Below are 18,845 nucleotides of genomic sequence, written 5' to 3'. Positions count from 1 at the left end.
TCCTTCCATAACTTGTTCTCAGCCCAGCTGCTCCCAACAGGCTGAAGCCCTGATCTGCAGCACCTCTGTTCTCTCTCCAACTTGTGTCCAAGGTCTCAGAGTCTCAGCGCCCCTCTGCTCTGTCTGCCAATGGGAAGAACAGAGCAATCACCTCAGGTTCCCCAGGCCATGGGATCAGGCAGCCCAGCAGGGTCCTTGGCATTTGGGAACATGTTCCAGCATTTAGCTGGGGTCACCGCCGGCTGCTATGCCCTGAGGATGGGCACGGGCCTCTTCCCATCCAACCCCGCACCAGGTAAGACAGGCCCTGCCCAGCCTCAGCCAGCCACATGCAGCCAGGATCAGGGCCACAGACTACTTGATCTGGCCACAGGGGCCTTACCAGCAGCCCCCATTCCCCACAACAGACATTTGCATTACAGACCAGATGTGAGGCAGTCACGGGAGGCCCAGGGGAGGCCTCTCTCCAGCAGGGACTGTGGCCAGACTACCATCACCTGGGGCCCCCGGATCCTCTCCCCCCGCGCAGGCCGCCCACCCTCCACTCTAGGGTGCACACAGCATGGTCAGGACTCAGCCGCTGGGCAGGCAGTCTGAACATGGCACACAGCCTCCACTGCAGCCACTAGCCCTCAAGAACAAAGGCTATTTTAAAAATTCCATTTCCCCCACTCTCTACCCCTTTTAATGGCAGTAAGTTCACTCAGAATGTTTCCCCAACAGTGACAGAAAATAAACTTAGTTCCAAGTTCAACTCTGCGAATTACTGTCTATCAAGGAAAGCCAGGAGGATGAGGCGTTGGGAGCTCGGACCTGGGTTGAAAGCTGGTCCTGCCACCTGGACAAGGTGCTTCAAGCTCTCGGGTCTCAGTTTCCATCTAGAGCAGTAGAATCATGAAGACCTGTTACAGGACTGTGAGAGAATGTCAGGGAACAGGCATTGGATGGGCCCAGCTCGCAGGTGGCAGAAGGCAGCCACCTCCAGCACCAGCCTGGATGTGAGAAGTGAGCCTGTAAGGGGCAGGCGGGTGGTTGGTGACACTGGCCTGGCTGGATAGTACGTGTCCCACAAGGTTAAAAACCATCCCTAAACTGGACGGCCCCATTCTCCAGAGAATACACAGGACAGAGCACAGGGGCCAGACGGACTGACGTCGTTTATTAAGGGAACAAAGAGCAGGTCACACACCCCGGAACCTGGGTTGTGTGGAAAGGTAAAAATACGTCTAGCAATTGAATGGAACATTCTGGAACCCAGTGGTTTCAGAGCTGCCCCACAACTTTACTAATGACTAAAGCAAACAAGGCCTCTTACTGCTCCCCTCAGCCACTATGAGACCATGGATGTGAACAGATCAGAGAGGCACATCCACCTCAGAAATTCAAAGTGGGGTAACCAAGGCCAGCCTGCATCCTGGGACACGGCCACTTGGGCCGGAACAAAGGCAACCCTGGCACTCTACCCTGGGGACTTCCTGATGGGTGGGGGAGGCTGAAAGATGGGATCTCGGGGAAGCGTTCCCGCACCAGCCATCCATCCTACAGAACAGCCGTGGCTCTGCGAAGGTGACCCACCACCACTGTGATACTGGAAACCACCCCCCACCCCCCCCCCCGCAACAGGCTACATTTTGAAAGTGCAGCAAGGTTCGGGGGAAAGGCAGGAGACCAAGCCCAGATAAGGCTGGGGTACGTAAAGCTGCAAGAGACCATAGCCATTGAGGCTTCCCCCAAAGTGGGCAGAAAAGTGTCCCCCCAAATTCATATCCAGAATCTCAAAAGGTGACCTTACTTGGAAACAAGGTCTCTGCAGATGTAATCAGTTAAATCCAATGACTGCGTCCTTACAAGAGAAGACAACATATGGAGACACACACAGAAGAGGCTGTGGGGAGGTGGAGGCAGAGTGATGTGGCCCACGTGCGCCAAGGACAGCTGGCAGCACCAGGAGCCAGGAGCGCCCTGGGACAGATCCTCCATCAGAGCTGCAGGAAGGAGGCAGCCCTGCAGACACCTTGATTTTAGACTCTGGCCTTCTGAACTGTGAGAGAATTCCTGCTGCTGTAAGCGGCCCAGCTGTGGTCCTCAGTGTGGCTGCCCCAGACCCTAATACACCGGCAGGGCCCAGCTTCTTCCCTCAGCCTGGGCCCCCCAAATGTCCCACCATGTGTCCTCGTGCTGGGGCCTACGGGAGCAAACGGAGTCTGAAGATGCCTGAAGACCAGAGTTTCTGGCTCAGGGACAGAAACGACTCTGGCAGCTTCCTGAATCATCAGGCTCGGGCCCCTGAGGCGTCCTGGAGCCTCTGGGGTCTGTGAAGTGGCTGCTCCCCGCCATGTGTGCGCTGGTGCTTGCGGAGGTCGGTTCCCCGGCGGAAGCCCCTGCCACAGGCCGGGCAGGTGTGGGGCTTCTCGCCTGTGTGCGTCCTGCGGTGCGCGCTGAAGTGTGAGCTGTTGTTGAAGCGCTTCCCGCACTCGGTGCAGGCGTAGGGCCGCTCCCCGGTGTGTGTCCTGCGGTGGATGACCAGGCTGGAGCTCTGGCTGAAGCACTTCCCACACTGGGTGCAGGCGTAGGGCTTCTCGCCTGTGTGCACCCGCTGGTGCGTGCTGCAGTTGGAGCGGTCGCCGAAGCGCTTCCCGCATACCTGGCACTGGTAGGGTCGCTCCCCAGTGTGCGTGCGCTGGTGCTTGGTCAAGTGGGACGTCTTACTAAAGGCCTTGCCGCACTCGGGGCACGTGTGCGGCTTCCGGACCCCAAGGGGCCGCCCTCTGTCTGGAGGCCGCTGGGGTCTGGTCAGGCCAGGCCCCTGACCCAGACCCGGGAGCGCTTGGCCCCACCGTGTTCTCACCGACGCGTCCGCCCTGGCATACTCTCCATCCTCAAACTGCCTCCCAAGCTCTGAGACAGAGAAAGCACAGTCGCTGAGGGCTCCACGGGGAGGGGGAGAGGAAGAAGGGGAGGCAGGGTGGGGCGGCCCTTGACGCAGGAAGTGCCTTCAAATTCCTCTTCCACACCCTCCGCAGGATGCCTCATTCAGAGCCTGATTCTGGGAACTAGAAACATGGCCAGACCCACAAGGCCGTGAGGTGGTACTGTGACAGTCCCATTTACACATGAGGACGCTGAGGCCCACTGACCTGACGGGGGAAGGACAGGCCCTCCCAGTGCTGGGAACTGTCCCTGCCGAGATGCTGTCCACCCCACACCCCCATGCAGCCCCCTCCTGCCTCCACACTGGCTTGTCCAGGAAGCCAAGCATGGGCTCGAGATCACATCCACTTAATCTGTACAACTGAGACAGGATGGAACCACCTCCCTGGCCTTCGCCAGGAGTTTTTACAAAGGAATTGATTCTGGCAGTTCCTCCAACGGTCACACAGAGTGACCACGTGACTGAGCAATTCCACCCCAGGTGTAGGCCCAAGAGAGAGTGCCGCTGGCTAGTGACACTCAGGGCGTCCTGAGGACCCCGTGCCCAGCCCCTCGTGTGGCCCTCAGGACCAGCTTCCCTATGGTGTCTGCATGCAGTGCCATGTCCCAGCTCAAGGTGGAAGGACTCTCTTGCTGCTCGAGCCCCAAACCTTTCTTAAAGCCACCTGTCTCCCCTTGCCTTTCCTTCAGGGTGGGTGAACCTGCCTTTGTAAATGAAGTTTCATGGCCACGCCCATGTCTTTTCATACTGTCTGTGGCTGCTTTTGTGGCTGCTTTTGTGCCAGGAGAGAAGAGCTGAGGCATCACCAGGGAGACCATACAGCCCATAAAACCTGAACTATTTACTATCTGGCCCTTTTCAGAAAAAATCTACCAACCCTTGCTCTAAGCCCTTGAGCTTGAACTCCACAAACACAGTCGCCGGGGTCTAAGCCCAGGAGAGGGGAGAATCTCATCTGGGACATCCGTCTCCTCCCAGACCCCCTCACCTGAGCCAGCACTGCCAGAGACTTCCCTCAGCCCCGAGGCTGCACAAGCTGGGTCCCGCAGGCCTTGCCCTGGCCCATCCTGGGCAGTCAGACAGGGCCCAGGAGCGGGGAGTCCTGCTGATGGGGAAAGAGCAGAGAGGATGTGAGTGTGGCCAGGACAGAACACAAGACTGCAACCTCCTCCTCCTCGTGAGAGCAAAGGGCATCAGGAGAACCTGTGGGAAAAACTCCATGCCTCAACAGAGGTGGGAGGCGCTCTACTTCTGTGCAGACTGCTTCCTCAGAGAGAGAGGAAGTGAGGAAAAACAGGGCCCAAGGCTCTCCCCAGCTCTGGGAGGGAAACCAGATGCCCCGAGGAGTCAGAATTTCATCACAACAGAGATTAAGTAGCCAAGAGTTATAACACACAGCAGGACAGAGCACAGAGCAGTGGGACAGCAACAGTGCACACAGCAAGCCAGTATTCGTGGCAATAGAAAGATTTCATCTTCATTTGTTCTACAGACACTTAGTTTGGAATAAATGAAGATGTAAAAGAAAGTATGTGATCATTAATTTTCTGTGCCAACCTGGCCAGGCTACAGTGTTGTTGTTTGGTTAAATACCAGTCTTTTTTTTTGGCTGCACTGGGTCTTCGTCGCTGTGAGCGGGCTTTCTCTAGTTGCGGAGAGCAGGGGCTACTCTTCGTTGTGGTGCATGGGCTTCTCACTGCGGTGACTTCTCTTGTTGCAGAGCACGGGCTCTAGAACGCAGGCTCAGTAGTTGTGGCACACGGGCTTAACTGCTCCGCGGCATGTGGGATCTTCCCAGACCAGGGCTCAAACCTGTGTCTCCTGCATTGGCAGGCAGGTTCTTAACCACTGCACCACCAGGGAAGCCCTCAATCAATTTTTTACCTTTATTTTTTGACCATGCTGCACGGCTTGTGGGATCTTAGATTCCTGACCAGTGATTGAACCCACACCCTCAGCAGTGAAAGCATACAGTCCTAACCATGGGACCACCAGGAAATTAATTCCCTAAATACCAGTCTAGATGTTGCTGTGGAGGTTATTTTGTAGATGTAATTAACATCTACAATCAGGTGACTGTAAGGAGAGCAGATTACCCTCCACACTGGGGGGTGGACCCCACCAAATCAGTTGAAGGCCTTAAGAGAAAACTTGAGGTTTCCTGAAGAAGGAATTCTGCCTCGAGAAGGCAGCCTAGAAATCCTGCCTGGTTTCCAGCCAACTGGCTTGCTGTATGGATTTCAGACTTGCTAGCCCCCACAATCATGAGAGCCAATTCCTTAAAATAAATATTTCTGTACACACACATCCTAAGGGTTCTTTTCCTCTGGAGAACCCCAACTGATACAAAGCAGGATCTCAACTCCTTTAAAAAACATTTCAGGGAGTGAACACGTGTCAAAAGTGGTAGGACGAGCTGAGAAGGGCCAGTGTGGGGTGGTGAGGAGAGGCATAGATAGGCAGGGCCCTGCCAAAAGCAGCTCTGTCCATGGGGGCCAAGACGGCACAAAGGCTGCACTGACACTGGACAACCGTGTGGGTAAAGGAGCGAAAGAAGGAACTCAGGACAGCTCTGGGCATCTGCCTGGGACGTGGGCAAGCAGCCACACTGCCCCCGCTGCAGATGGGCCACTGATGGGACACTAGCAACCTTGGCAGTACAGGGCTGCCCAGCACTAGGACTCACCAGGGAATGCCCCCAGCACACTAAAGCAACCGTTGGGCACAAGGCCCACAAGTTCCTATTTTTAATATGTTGCCCGGTGATTCCTCTGGCCACTAAAGTTTGAGACCTGCTGGAGTGGCTCCTGTAGGCGGGGGGAGCCAGGGAAGGTGCTGAGCAGGGAGGTGGCCTGGGCCTCGGGTCCTGGAGGCCAGCACATACCACAGCCAGCCTGAGGGAAGCAGCCACCCTCCCTGACACTCACCCACGTCAGAGACACAACCCGGTGTCTGACAGACAACGGCCAGGGTCTCCCTGCACATACCCTCATCCTCCTGCAGCCTGCCGCAGCTGTGGTCCTGCTGAGCCAGGTCCAAGCACCCCCACTCCTCCTGGGACAGGTACACGGCCACGTCCTCCAAGGTCACCGGCACCTGCTGGAACACAGCTCACTCAGAGCCTGGTGGGCTCACCCGTCCCCTCCACTTGTGGGATGAAGGCAGGTCCTGCTTACCTCCCCTACTTCCTCCCCTCCCCAACCTTTCCCTTTCCGTATGTTGTTATCCACTCCTTCCTTCCAAGCTTGGCCCAGACACAGCTGGATCCTGCTCTTTGGGAGGACACCGTCACCACCAAGCTCTGCCCCAACTGCTGCAGGGCCAGAGACTGTGTGGACAGATGTGCTGTGTGGAACAGCTGGATCTGAGATCTCAGCCACTGGGGCCCACGTTCCTTGAGGACATGAGTTAGCATGCCCTGCCTCAGCTCAAGCCAGCCCCAGGAGCCAAATGGGGTGACCTGGAGACTTCAGGATGCCTCTAGGCCAGTGGTTCCCAAATCTAGCACCAGACTGACCTGGGAGCACGATTAACAGCCAAGAAAACAATATCCAGAAAAGGCAAATCCAGAGAGACAGAAAGACTGGTGACTGCCAGGGGGGCTGAGGGAGGAGGAGGGGGGAGTGACTGCTAATGGGTGTGGGGTATTTTGGGGAGGTGATGAAAACGTTCTAAAATTGATTTGATTATGGTGATGACTGCACAACTCTGTAAATATATTAAACGCTGTATACTTTAAATGGGAGAATTGTATGGTAAGTGCATTATACCTTAATAAAGCTGCAATTGAAACAAACAAGCAAAGGAGACTCTGCTTCCAGGCCAGGGCTGGGGGAAAAAATCTATTTTTACCCAGATGCCAGAAGATTTTAACATACAGCTGGCTTTGAAGTGACTGCCCTAACTCACCATTGAGACTCCAGGATCCTCCAGGACACACCTAATACTCAGGTGGCATCTGAGAACAGGCAGGACTTCCCAGGAGGTGAAGATCCGCCTTGGAAACCCACAGACCTGACCTCGCAAGAGAAGTGTCCCCGTAACAAGGGCACGGGACACACGGGGATGCTGCAGATCAGGAATGCCACTCACCTGGGACCAGGCTGAAAGGAAGGATGTGGCCAGTGCCGCCGTCTCCTGACACTGGGAGGCCGCTGGGCCTGGGGAAAGAGCAGAGAGTCACCCACCCGTGCACATGGCAGCGAAGGCTGGACAGGTCCAGCTGCTCCCCATCAACACTCACCCGGCCGGGAGCCTGCCCACCCCACAGGCAAACAGGCCTGACCCCTGCCACACTCCTTTCCTTTCCCTTCCCTTCCCTTCCCCAGTGCAGGGCGTCTCTTTCCTCAAGAGGGACAGCTACTCACCCGTCTTTGGCCAAAGCTGGGGGCCTCTTTTTGGTCTGTGGCTCAGCTGGGCTGGGGGCTGCTGGCTGGAGTGCTGAGGCCCTTCCTCCAGAGACAGCTCTCCTGGCTGGGCCTCCACCTGGCATTTTAAGAACCACTCCCCTGTCCCGTGGGCCAGTGCGTCATCAGGGACTACCTCCGGATCCTGCATACAGATGGAGATCTGCCCACTAGCTCCCAGAAGGTCGGGAGGAAACCCACAGGGTTCCCCATGCCTCCTGTCTCGGGCACCCCGGCCACCCTGTTCCCAGGCTCTGTCTTACCACCGGGCCACCTCGTCGTGTCTGATGGCCTCTGCGACCCTCCAAGCACCCACCTCCAGCCAGACCCCAGGGAAAAGGCACGTGACCCAGGAAGAGGTCAGGCTCCCAACCTGGGGAAAGGGAGGCCTGCTCCACTCTTGAGACTCTATGGTCTCTCCCCATCACACTGTGTTGCTGTCACCGTCACACTGTCACCCTTCCTTCCTTAGTGCTCCTGAAAAACCTGGGCCAGAAGGGCCCCAAATCAGGTCTCATTTCGGAAGCCTGAGTTACTGCACTTGCTACATTTTTTGAAATCATCTACAGACCCTCTGGAATTATCTATTTCCTAATTCCAGTGAAGGTGAATCAGATAAACTTAGTCTCAGAGTTTACTGACATCTGTAACAGTACTAAGGACAAGATACATCTCCAGGGAACTGAAACCAGCACCAGGGACCCTGTCTCAGGCTCAAAATTCCACACCTCTGAGAGGAGACAGTCCCTGGAGGTTACAGGGTGCCCAGTGACAGAGCAAAGCCATGACGGGAACCCCAAACGCCAAGGCTGGCAGGGCTGAGAAGGGCTCCTGGGTTCTTGTTGGCCACCACGAAGGCAGGATGTGCTTAATGCACTCAACTCACCTTATGGTCAAGTTTTTTGGGTTTTTGAGATTTTTTTTTTTGGGCGGGGGGAGTTGGGGGGGGTCTATCCTGCCGGATGCAAAAGAACAGCACTGTGTGGCCAATGACACTGCCACAGGGAGAAAGGTGACCTGCAGAATTTGCCAAATATCTAATCAGGAGGAATTAATCTGACCCAAGCAGGAGAAATCTGTAAGAGGCTTCGCACTCCCCAGATCTGGTTAGAAAGAATTGAGTTGGTCTAGGGTGGCACTCTCTGTAGAATGAATGAAGTGTCCCATATCTGCACTGTCCTTGTCCAGGGAGTAGCCACTGGCCATGTGTGATGACTGAGCCTTTGGAATGTGGTCAGTGTGACTTAAGAACTACATTTTAAATTTTATTTAATTTTAATTAAAACGAACACACATGGCTAGTAGCTACTGTATTGAATGGCGCAGCCCCAGAGAGTTTGAGAAACACCTGGGGGCTCTAACCAGGGCACCCACCAGCACCTGGTCTTTCTTCCCAGTGTTCCTCCTTCTTTGGGGATCTCTTCAACTCCCAAGGCCCTGCCTTTGAAGGTCTCCAGCCTCTCTCCCATTAAAACCTGTGTCTGGCCTACGTTGGGATGGCGTTAACAAACCAATCCACATAGCTTAGAAAGGGCTGGTGGGGCTATAATGGTTAATCAAGGGGTACACACACGTCGGCCAACGTTGAGAAACACTCTGCAGTTGCCTTCTTCAATTCAGTGTCTGGCCAGCACCAGGTACTCCCAATGACCAAGGCTGGCCACGGCTCCAGAGCCCAAGGAAATCTACAAACACAGACCTCAGCAGCAGGGCCCCGTTTTCTCACCTCAGGGCTAAAATGCCCCCCACCTCACCCGCTGCCTTTGTCTCCTGGGCTCCCGCTGCAGCCCTTCCACGAGGACTACGGCCTCCTCACCGCTCTCTGGCTGCTGCTCCCGCACCCGGGCCTGGATCTCCCCTGGAAGCACCGTCAGGAACTGCTCCAGCACCAGCAGCTCCAGGATCTGCTCCTTGGTGCGCAGCTCAGGGCGCAGCCAGCGGCAGCAGAGCTCCCAGAGGCGGCTCAGGGCCTCCCGAGGTCCGGCCACCTCCTGGTAGCAGAAAAGACGGAAGAGCTGGCGGAAGGTCTCAGGGCTAGGGTCTTCAATCTCCAGGGAGGGCTCCTCTTCCCAGCAGCAGTCCTCTTCCACCTTCACGATCAGGATCTCATCCTGCTCCAGGGGTGGCGGGTGCTGGAAGCCGGGAGAGGTCGCCATTGCTCCTGGTGAGCCTTCTTCCTTCTCTGGCCTGGAGCTCACACCTGTCTCTCTCTATACCTCTGGCCAGACACTGGGGAAGATGTTTTCAGGGCTCTGTGGAGAGACAATAAAGTCATGTAGGGTGCAGCACTGGGGCTGGATAAGCGTCTGCAACCCATAAGCCCCTGCCCTGGCCCCAAGGCCAACTTGCCCTCACTGGCAGAAAGAAACGGTTAAAGTAAATCAAACTGTCTTTGCTACTAACTCTCTAATTCCCAGGAGAAGTACTTAATCTCTGGGCCTCAGTTCCTCATGTGAAAGAAAAAATGGTGATACCACCTACACTCAGGTTGCTGAGAGGACAAAACGGGACGTTTGAAAATAGTTTATTTTAGCACAGAGCCTGGAACGCGGTCACAGTTCTACAAACGCTGAGTTTTCAATATTACAGTTGGCCATTTTTGGATGAGGTCCGTTTGGAAATATGATGAGAACCAGAGCCCCCTCTGCCCAGGAGGAGGCAGATTCTGTCCCAATCTGACCCCTGATTTCGGGCTTCGGGAGCCTGAAGCCCATCCGCAGGCCCCACCGAATGGATGGTCACCAAGGCCTCTCCAACTCCAGGGTCTTGGGAGGGTCAGGATTCCCCGGCTGGGCTGCTTTCCCGTCTCGTCCGCTCAGCTGGAGGGAGAGCGGTGACCGAGGCCGGGCACAAACCAGGCTCCGGCGGGCGAGGGCCGCGGACAGAAGCTCGAGCTGGGACCCTGCGCCCGCGCCCGCACTTACCGGCAGCGCTGAGACCCGTGGGGGGGCTCGAGGCAGGCCCGGAGCAGCGGGCTGGGACGGGAGCGGGAGAGCGGGCGTGGAAGGCTCGGCGGGCCAGAAGCGAGGACCAAAACCCTGAGCAGGCAGACCCGGGACAGTTGGCGACGACCACTGGCTGAGCCGGCGTCGAGCTGGAGGACGAGGCCTTGTGGGCGTCCAACGGGAAGCATTGTGGGTAATGTAGTCCTCGCACCTTTGGCCGACTATGGAGAGTGAGAATGGGTCTGGGTGGGCGGGTCCACGGGAGCCATTGTGGGTAACTACTCACATTGTGGGTCCTCTTACCACTGGTTGAACCGACTGTCAGGCATAGAAACGAGATACGTAGCGAGTCCGCGAGATGCACTGTGGGTAACGTAGTCATCCCCTGGCTGAGCCGCGGCCTCGGGTAGATGGGTCCTGGGAGGCGTTGCGGGAGGGTGTTCCTCCAACTTCAGTGCGCATGCGCGAGGCTCCGCAGTTTCTGGGCCATTCTCCCTGCTTCTCTTCCATCCACCCTGCCAGGCCTGAGGAGCTCCACAGTGGAGGGGACCCTGGAAATTTACTTTTTTACATACATAGTACTGTGTATATGCCAGGCTCTGTTCTAAGCGATTTGCAATTATTAAATCAGTTCATCTTTGAAACAAAGAAGTACTATTATCCCTATTTTATAGGTGAGGGAACCGAGGTGCAGAGAGGTTCAGTGACCTGCCCAAGGTCACAAACACTCAGTAAGTGCAGAACTGGGGTGAGGTTGGAACCCAGGTGTCTGTCTTGGTCCAGCTCCTTAATTTTAGAGACTGGAAAATGAAGACTCACAAAGTTCTTGTTGGGTACATCTTCGTTATCAATTGCTTATTTCTTCATTTGTTAATTTGATCAACAAATATGTATTTATTGGGCTCTGCTTTGTGCCAAGCAGGCACGATGAGCAGGAGGTGAACTGGACAGTCAGTCCTTGGTGTCCCTGTGGAGCCTGGGGGAGGGAGGTGTAGGCAGGTAGGGAGGTCTGAGCAGGAAGAGGATCATGGTGAGAGCTGTGTGCCTAGCAGTGAGAGCTCCATAAACATCATCACTGACTAACAACCAGACAACCCTTGAGTTTTTCAGCTTTGGCATCCTCAGGTCTAGCACCTCAATCAACCCTCCCACCGGCTTCTTTCTTTCCTTCCATTTCTGCTCTCCATTCTCTCTCGCGTTCCACTTTTCCCCCTATATCCAATATCCAGTTTTTCTTGTGAGCACATAGGCAGAACAAGAAACTGGGCTGCTCACCACTGATTTCTGGAGACACACACACACACACACACACACACACACACACACACACACACCCCGGTGGAAGGCAGGACCTTTTAAAGGGAAGATGCCAGACACACACACACACACACACACACACACACACACACACACACACACACACACACACACACACACACACACACACACACACACACCCGGTGGAAGGCAGGACCTTTTAAAGGGAAGATGCCAGATTTCAGGACAGCCTTGTGGTGGGGCTTGAGGAAAGGCAGGACCACATATGCTTCATTTTCGCCTTATAATCTTGGGCTGCTGTGCAATGCTGTGAAATCTCTCCTTGGAACCTGTGTTTTGGGTCCATTATTAAATTTTAGACAGACAAGAGGATACATCAGTTAACGGGTCAGGAGAGCCGGGATCTTAGAGGGAACAAAGGTGCAGAGCCATTCAGAGCACTGGCACTCAAGCCAAACACAAGAAGCCTGCCATTCCATCAGCCTCAGGAGGGGGGCGTGGAAAGGGGTAATTTGAAGAAGTCACAGATGGGTGTGTAGTGGGGGAGGAAGAAGACAGATAGACAAAAGTGGAAGAGGGAAAAGGAGGAAAACAGAAGAGACACTCTTGGCTCCGTCTGGAGGGGCAGCATTTTCAAAGCTGCCGCACAACTTCCTGTTTCTGTCTGCCTCCTGGTTAGCGGTGGGGCCCTGGCCTTGCATCTCTTATCATCTCCTCGGGGCCAGATATACACAAGTTAGCAAGTCCATGAAGTGACCTGACTAACCTAGGCCTGACTAACGTAGTCCTGGCCCTCTCCTCTCTGGGCAGTTTTCAGTGAGTAGAGCCAACAGAGATTTAAAGGTTAAACTTCTACTTTGCCCAGGATTTCTTTCTTAATCCTATCTTGAGGGGGACACGCATTCAGTCCATAACCAGCATACACCAGGATGAATTTGGGCCTACCCTGGTGTACACCCAAACCAGTGCTTCAGATCCACCACTTACTAACTGGGTAAGCCTTACCTTTGCCTCGTCTGTAAAATGGGGATTGTCATAGCTCCAACTTCTGAGAGCTGACAGACAGGCTTCGATGACGTTATGTTTGTAAAGGACCTATGATGATGTCTAGCACGCAACAGATGCTCCATAAACATCAGCTCATGACCTGTAACCACACTGGGATGAAGTCTGCAGGCCTCAAGATTTGTGGATCTTGGATGCCTGGGCCCGTGGAATTCCTGTAAGAGGTCCACAACTCATTCAGGCGCCAAGCATTGTTTACAGTATGAATTAAAAGTATTTACAGTTATATATATATATATATATATATATATATATATATATAATCACATGCCACTGTTTATTCTAATAAACGTAGCTTGTTTTCATAGCGTTTATGGAGTTTACAAAAGTTTGAGTTAAAATGGCAGCCTTACACTCACAGAAGCTGGCAAACAACTGAGAGGCACACATAGATCCTCCTCTGAAGACAGAGGGGAAGATGATCTCCAGGCTGATGGTACATAATCCATAATCACTACTGGGTGTTGGTTCAGCTCACAGTTACTCTTCTACTTAATTATGGCTGGGAGGAGATGGTCTACCATCAAGCACTTTACAAGTGTGGGTCATCGTTGGTAGCAATTTCCCAAAGTCCAAATGACTGAGAACCAACAATTCAGTACAAGTCAAACAGTTTAGCTAATTCGACTAAATTATCTAGAAGAGTCATCAGTGAGCTACAGTTTTCAAAACCTGATATGTAATGGGTGTTTTTCACACTTTTTCTAAGGCATTTGCGAGCTAACAATAAAAGCTAATGTTTTTTAAGTACTTCCTAAGTCCACGGTGCTTGTGTTTTTACTGTGCTACTTAAATCCTCACAATGACTATTGTGTAGATATCATTATTATGCATGTTTTAGATGAATAAACTGAGGCTCACAGAGGGGCAGAGCCCTGCCCAAGGCCACACACTTAGGAAAGTAGAAGAGCCAAGACAGACTTGGGCAAGTACGCCCCAGAGCCTGCTGCTCAGACCACTCCCCTAAAGGCAAACTTGAATGCCTGCCAGGTAATCAGAGCTCTGTCTTGGAGTAAATATCCAAACTGTATCTCAGAAGACTCTGGTCCTGTCCCAAGATTCTCCTTTGAGGTGACCAACCAGGGCCCCTCTGGTTTTCTCGGCACAATAGGCAGATCTGCTTGGCATATAGTAGATGCTCAGTAAATATTTGCTGAACGACTGAATAAATAGTGGGGTGTAATTTGTTCTTCAGACACTGAACTCTGCTGCTCAACCTTATCACAAACTTGATTCCGACAATAATATAAATGGGGTTTAATAGTACCTATTTCCCAGAGGATACTTACTACAATTAAATGACACAGCACATTAAAATACTTTGCTCTAGGGTGAAACATAGGAGCACTCAGTAAACAGTAGTCGTTTTGTTTTGTTTTGTTTTTTATGGAAAATTAGTGTATTTGAATCATCTCAGAAGAGTAGAGAAAGTTTCACACTAGCAGATTTCGGCTTTTAGCACCTTTGAAAAGAAACATTCAAAGTTAAGACAAGTGGCAGGATAGGCTCCTGACTACCTTCAGTGATGATTCCTCTGACTTAGGGTGTGCAGGTCATAGAATAGTGTGTGGTTATTTGGTTTTTTTCTCTACATTTTGAGAGCGTCACAAAAACACACTTAGAGAGAATGAGACAGGTGATCACTGACTAGATGGCTGGTGGTTAGAAGATGGAAGAGAAATGTTGGGACAAAAGGAGAAAGATCACAGGCTGGACGAGGCGGTCAAATAGAAAGCCCGAAGGTGCTGACAATACAGTACATGGTCTTGTTCTCCCATCGCACAGTGCAGCTCCCATCAGTAGAGCTCTCCAGAAGCAGGAACTTGCCGTGTGCAATCCTGCTCCGTTCTTCTGCATGATTACACAGGTCACAATGTATTTAAATGGTTTCCCCAGCTTGGTGAGTTGGCTTAAGCTTTGCTCCACTACATTTGTGGTCCACTGATTCACTTTGCTATGCTGATAGGCGTTGCCACCAATGGCATTTTCTATGAAGTGAGCAACATTTCCTTTTACAATGTTGCTCACTTCAACAACAAAAGCAGTCTCCTCAGTAGCCTGTTAGTCTTCCATCTTTCCTTCGGCGCCTCGCCTCTGCCTCCCTCTGTTATCATTTTCATCAACAGAAAGGATGAAGGGTAAGAGGGCTTGCTGTGCAATGCTGTGAAATCTCTCCTTGTAGTCTGCCTGTATTTTGGTTCCATTATTAAATTTTAGACAAGAGGATACATCAATTAACAGGGAGGCAGGAGATAGCCATTGTTTACACCTCGAACCACCCAGCATTTGAAACTTTATCTGTCTTTTCCCTGCAGCCAGCAAGTTAAATGAGAAGTAGATGGGTAGGACTTCCCTGGTGGCACAGTGGTTAAGAATCCGCCTGCCAATGCAGGGGACACAGGTTCAATTCCCTGGTCCTGGAAGATCCCATATGTCTCAGAGCAACTAAGCCCTTGTGCCACAACTACTGAGCCCACGTGCTGCAACTACTGAAGCCCATGCACCTAGAGCCCATGCTCCACAACAAGAGAAGCCACCACAATGAGAAGCCTGCTCACCGCAATGAAGAGTAGCCCCTGCTTGCCACAACTAGAGAAAGCCCACGTGCAGCAATGAAGACCCAACGCAGCCAAAAAATAAATCTTTAAAAAAAAAAAAGAAGCAGCTGGGTAAGAACAGGTGTGCCAAACATGATGATTCCTTTGAGGGAGAGTTGCCTGTAGGATGAAGGCATCACAGAGAAAGCCTGGAGTGTGGAGGAAGAAGGGGAATCAAGGCCCACCAGGCATGCTCAGAAATCCTTACCCGTGGGGATGACGTATGCTAAACTCCCCTGCTCGCGGTCGGCCCAGATGTGGCTCAGAATAGGGTGAAGATTCACACCCTTTTCTTGGAAAAAACACATAGTGTCATAGTCTGCTCAGGCTGCTGTAAAAGAACATCACAAACTGGGCACTTATCCAACAGACATTTATTTCTCATGCTTCTGGAGGCAGGAAGTCCAAGATCAAGGTGCCAGCAGATTCGGTTCCTGGTGAAGACTGTCTTCCTGGCTCATAAATGGTGCCTTCTCTGTCCTCACTTGGTGGAAAGAGACAGTGATGCCTTTCTTCCTTTAATCTTAGTTACCTCCTATAGACCCTGTCTCCAGATATAGTCACGTTGGGGGTTAGGGCTTCAACATGAGTTCTGCGGGGACACAGTTCAGTCCATAGCACACAGCCAGACCCACAAACACCACCAGTCCCTGGAACGGCAAAAGATTCCCCTCAGACCACCACCCACACCTGCTCAGACACCCACAAGGGCCGGGAGGGAAGGCAAGACTGGGCTTTTGGCACAGATGTGCATTTGTGCACCAAACATTCTGGAATATTCTTGTTTTCCGCAAAGACATGGGCTCTCTCCCATTTTTCTTAAAACACATGTCCCTCTTGCTCTTTCTTCTCTATTACCATGTGTGAGAGTGATGTAAATGTGGGGAATTTCTCTCTACAAGAGACACAACAGTGCCATCGTGACAGGTGGAGCAGGTGCAAGGCCTCAGTGTCAAGGCCATGGGAAGCAGTGGGGTATGCAGGCCCCACAGTGCCTGCCAATCTGATCACTCCCCAGAAGCCAGATATCTGGATGTTTAAGTGAAAATTCCCAGTTTTGAATGTAGACTCAAACTGGGTTTAAATCTTGTGTGACATAAACCAAACCCACCGACACGTTTCTGGGCTGTGTCTGGCACAAACAAGGATGTACAGGCAGACCTTGTTTTATTGCACTTCACTTTATTGAGCTTTGCAGATATTGCATTTTTTACACATGGAAGGTTTGTGGCCACCCTGCATTGTCAGGTGATAGCATATTTTAGCAATAAAGTTTTTGTTTTTGTTTTTGTTTTGCGGTACACGGGCCCCTCACTGCTGTGGCCTCTCCCGTTGCGGAGCACAGGCTCTGGACGCGCAGGCTCAGCGGCCGTGGCTCACGGGCCCAGCCGCTCCGTGGCATGTGGGATTTTCCCGGACCGGGGCACGAACCCGTGTCCCCTGCATCGGCAGGCGGACTCTCAACCACTGCGCCACCAGGGAAGCCCCAAAGGCTTTCTTAAAAGGGGAGGATGCCAGAGCTAAGAGAAGAGAAATAGAGGTAAAATGTCCAGCTTCCTCCAAGAAATCTGCTGTGGGCTGAAGCCAACCACACAGAGGAGAGCCAGCCTGTGAGAGACAGAGACAGACACACAGAGAGAGGCACAGCTGAGGAATGGGCTTCTTTCACCACTTTTAAAGAAAAAAATTATTCATGGCACTTGTTAGGGACCACTGAGGTTACTGAGTCCAAGTTTGTACTGCTTGTTGAACAACAGGCCAATAAATCAAGAGACGAGTTGTTGGGGCAAGGAACAGCGACTTTATTCAGAAAGCTGGCAGACTGAGAAGATGGTGGACTCGGGTCCCAAAGAACCATCTTGCCTGAGTTAGAATTCAGACTTCTTTTTATATTAAAAGGAGAGGGAGTAAAGTCAAAATTTCCTGGTTCTGGCTAGCCTCCGGAGAGGATGTGTTAATTTCTTTCAGTCATTCACAGGTGGGTCTGGTGAGGAATGTTTCCTGTGAGCTAAACAAAGGTATTTTAGCTTAATGCTAATTACCTGGGAGGCAGGATTCCTAGAGATGGGCCATTATGGATAATTTAAGCTTATAGGCATCATCCCTTTAGTGATTAACCTGTAATAGAATATAAAGGTTCTTGCCTGTTATACTGCAGTGGGATTTTGCAGTGAAGACAGATCAGGTTCAACTCTGAATACAACAAGGAAAGATGGGAACTTATAGCCAAGGTGCAGGGTTCAGGGGAGGCATTGGAAAATTAACAAAAGGAAGCATCAGGGTAAGAGGGGTTTCTTGCTTTAGGAAGGCCAGGGTGATCAGACATCAATCACCTGGGGAATGCGGGAGGATGAGGAACCCAATTGGGGTGGGGGCAGGTGGTTCTGGCTAAACTGGCTACAAGTGAACAATGCAGAGATGAACATGGAAGCCCAAAAGTCAGGGCCTAGTTGAGAAGAGAGTTCAAAGGAGCCTGAATAGAGTCTGGTCGAGAAAAGAATCTTTGCCACCACTTCCAGGGTAAGCCGGCTCCCTATCCCTGACAGAGAAGAGTGCTCTAGAGAAGCAGGAAGTGCCCTTTGGGGGTTCCAAAGGCAGAAGTTGTCCACAATAAGACTGCAAAAGAGAGGCCAAGTGCCTTTGCCTACCCTCTGCCTGGGAGATAAAGGCCTCCCATGTCAAGGCCTAGTCCTCCCTCCTCAAAACCCCGACAACTTCTAACCCCAGTTCCTTGTCCTGCCTTCTTCTTCCTGATCAATAATGGCCATCAATTTCTGATCACCAGACAATACGCATGCGCACTCCGTTTGTTATTAATTTAGTAAGGCCAGAGGTACTGTATCTTTACAGGCTAAAAAAAAAAAACCCTGAATCTCTGAGAGTTTTAGGTATTGAACCCACGGGGGGTCATATGGCTAGGAAGTGACAGCAATGGGATTGGAACACAATTTTTAAAAAAAATAAATTTATTTATTTATTTTTGGCTGCTTTGGGTCTTTGCTGCTGCGCGCGGGCTTTCTCTAGTTACGGCGAGCAGGGGCTACTCTTCGGTGCAGTGCGTGGGCTTCTCATTGCAGTGGCTTCTCTTACTGCGGAGCTCGGGCTCCAGGCACTCGGGCTTCAGTAGTTGTAGCTCGCGGGCTCTAGAGCGCAGGCTCAGTAGTTGTGCCGCACGGGCTTAATCGCTCCGCGGCATGTGCGATCTTCCCGGACCAGGGATCAAACCCGTGTCCCCTGCAATGGCTGGCGGATCCTTAACCACTGCGCCATCAGAGAAGTCCCTGGAACACAAATTCTTGATTCCAGAACTACAGCTCCTTAGTCCCGGGTTAATCCACTCTGGCCAGTAATAATATCGCACACATCCTAAGGCCTTGATTCAGTCGGCTACACTTGACTCCCTCCCTGTCCTTTTGGTTGAACTCGCTCTGTAGTGCGCCGGGTGACGCCACAGCGAAAACAGGCCGGGAAGGGGAGGCAGCCCATATTCGAGTCCCGCCTCTGCCCCAAAGACTGCGGCCGCACGCAAGTCACCTCCCTTCCCGGAGTTTCAACCTCCGCGCCCGGGAAGGAGCCCCAGCGCACTGAAATCAGCGCACAACCAAGGACAGCGTCCGCCGCG

At 52.4% G+C, this 18,845-nt stretch overlaps 1 protein-coding gene and 1 pseudogene across 5 annotated transcripts; both read right to left on the bottom strand.

The window, feature by feature from the left end:
• Positions 1-1,133: 1,133 nt before the first annotated feature.
• Positions 1,134-10,488, bottom strand: ZNF500 (zinc finger protein 500). 5 transcript variants are annotated; one of them, XM_033839242.2, is made up of 7 exons: positions 10,263-10,488; positions 9,093-9,590; positions 7,300-7,483; positions 7,025-7,092; positions 5,920-6,031; positions 3,921-4,034; positions 1,134-2,898 (listed from the first exon to the last, which is right to left on the bottom strand). In XM_033839242.2, exons 2-7 carry the CDS (start codon positions 9,492-9,494, stop codon positions 2,273-2,275), a joined length of 1,506 nt encoding a protein of 501 aa, XP_033695133.1. In that variant the 5' UTR covers positions 9,495-9,590; positions 10,263-10,488; the 3' UTR covers positions 1,134-2,272. The 5 variants fall into 5 exon arrangements, with proteins under 5 accessions (XP_033695133.1, XP_033695130.1, XP_033695132.1 ...); XM_033839239.2 differs by having other exon boundaries at positions 3,921-4,037; positions 10,263-10,487; XM_033839241.2 differs by having other exon boundaries at positions 3,921-4,037; positions 5,920-6,028; positions 10,263-10,487.
• A 3,861-nt stretch (positions 10,489-14,349) lies between these two features.
• LOC101324467 (dynein light chain Tctex-type 1 pseudogene) lies at positions 14,350-14,699 on the bottom strand (annotated as a pseudogene).
• Between the last annotated feature and the right edge of the window lie 4,146 nt (positions 14,700-18,845).

The sequence above is a fragment of the Tursiops truncatus genome, chromosome 15 (assembly GCF_011762595.2).
Source record: "Tursiops truncatus isolate mTurTru1 chromosome 15, mTurTru1.mat.Y, whole genome shotgun sequence".
In the NCBI taxonomy this organism is placed as follows: Eukaryota; Metazoa; Chordata; class Mammalia; order Artiodactyla; family Delphinidae; genus Tursiops; species Tursiops truncatus.
Note: the sequence above shows the minus strand (reverse complement) of the source record. Positions and strands in the feature narration are given on the sequence as shown.

Excerpts from the sequence above, each read along its gene's own strand:
- ZNF500 (XM_033839239.2), bottom strand. The coding sequence starts at position 9,494 with ATGGCGACCTCTCCCGGCTTCCAGCACCCGCCACCCCTGGAGCAGGAT. Across the intron at positions 7,093-7,299 it reads CCAGCTTTGGCCAAAGACGG|GCCCAGCGGCCTCCCAGTGT; the intron begins GTGAGTAGCTGT and ends CTCTTTCCCCAG. Across the intron at positions 4,038-5,919 it reads CAGGCTGCAGGAGGATGAGG|CAGGACTCCCCGCTCCTGGG; the intron begins GTATGTGCAGGG and ends TTTCCCCATCAG.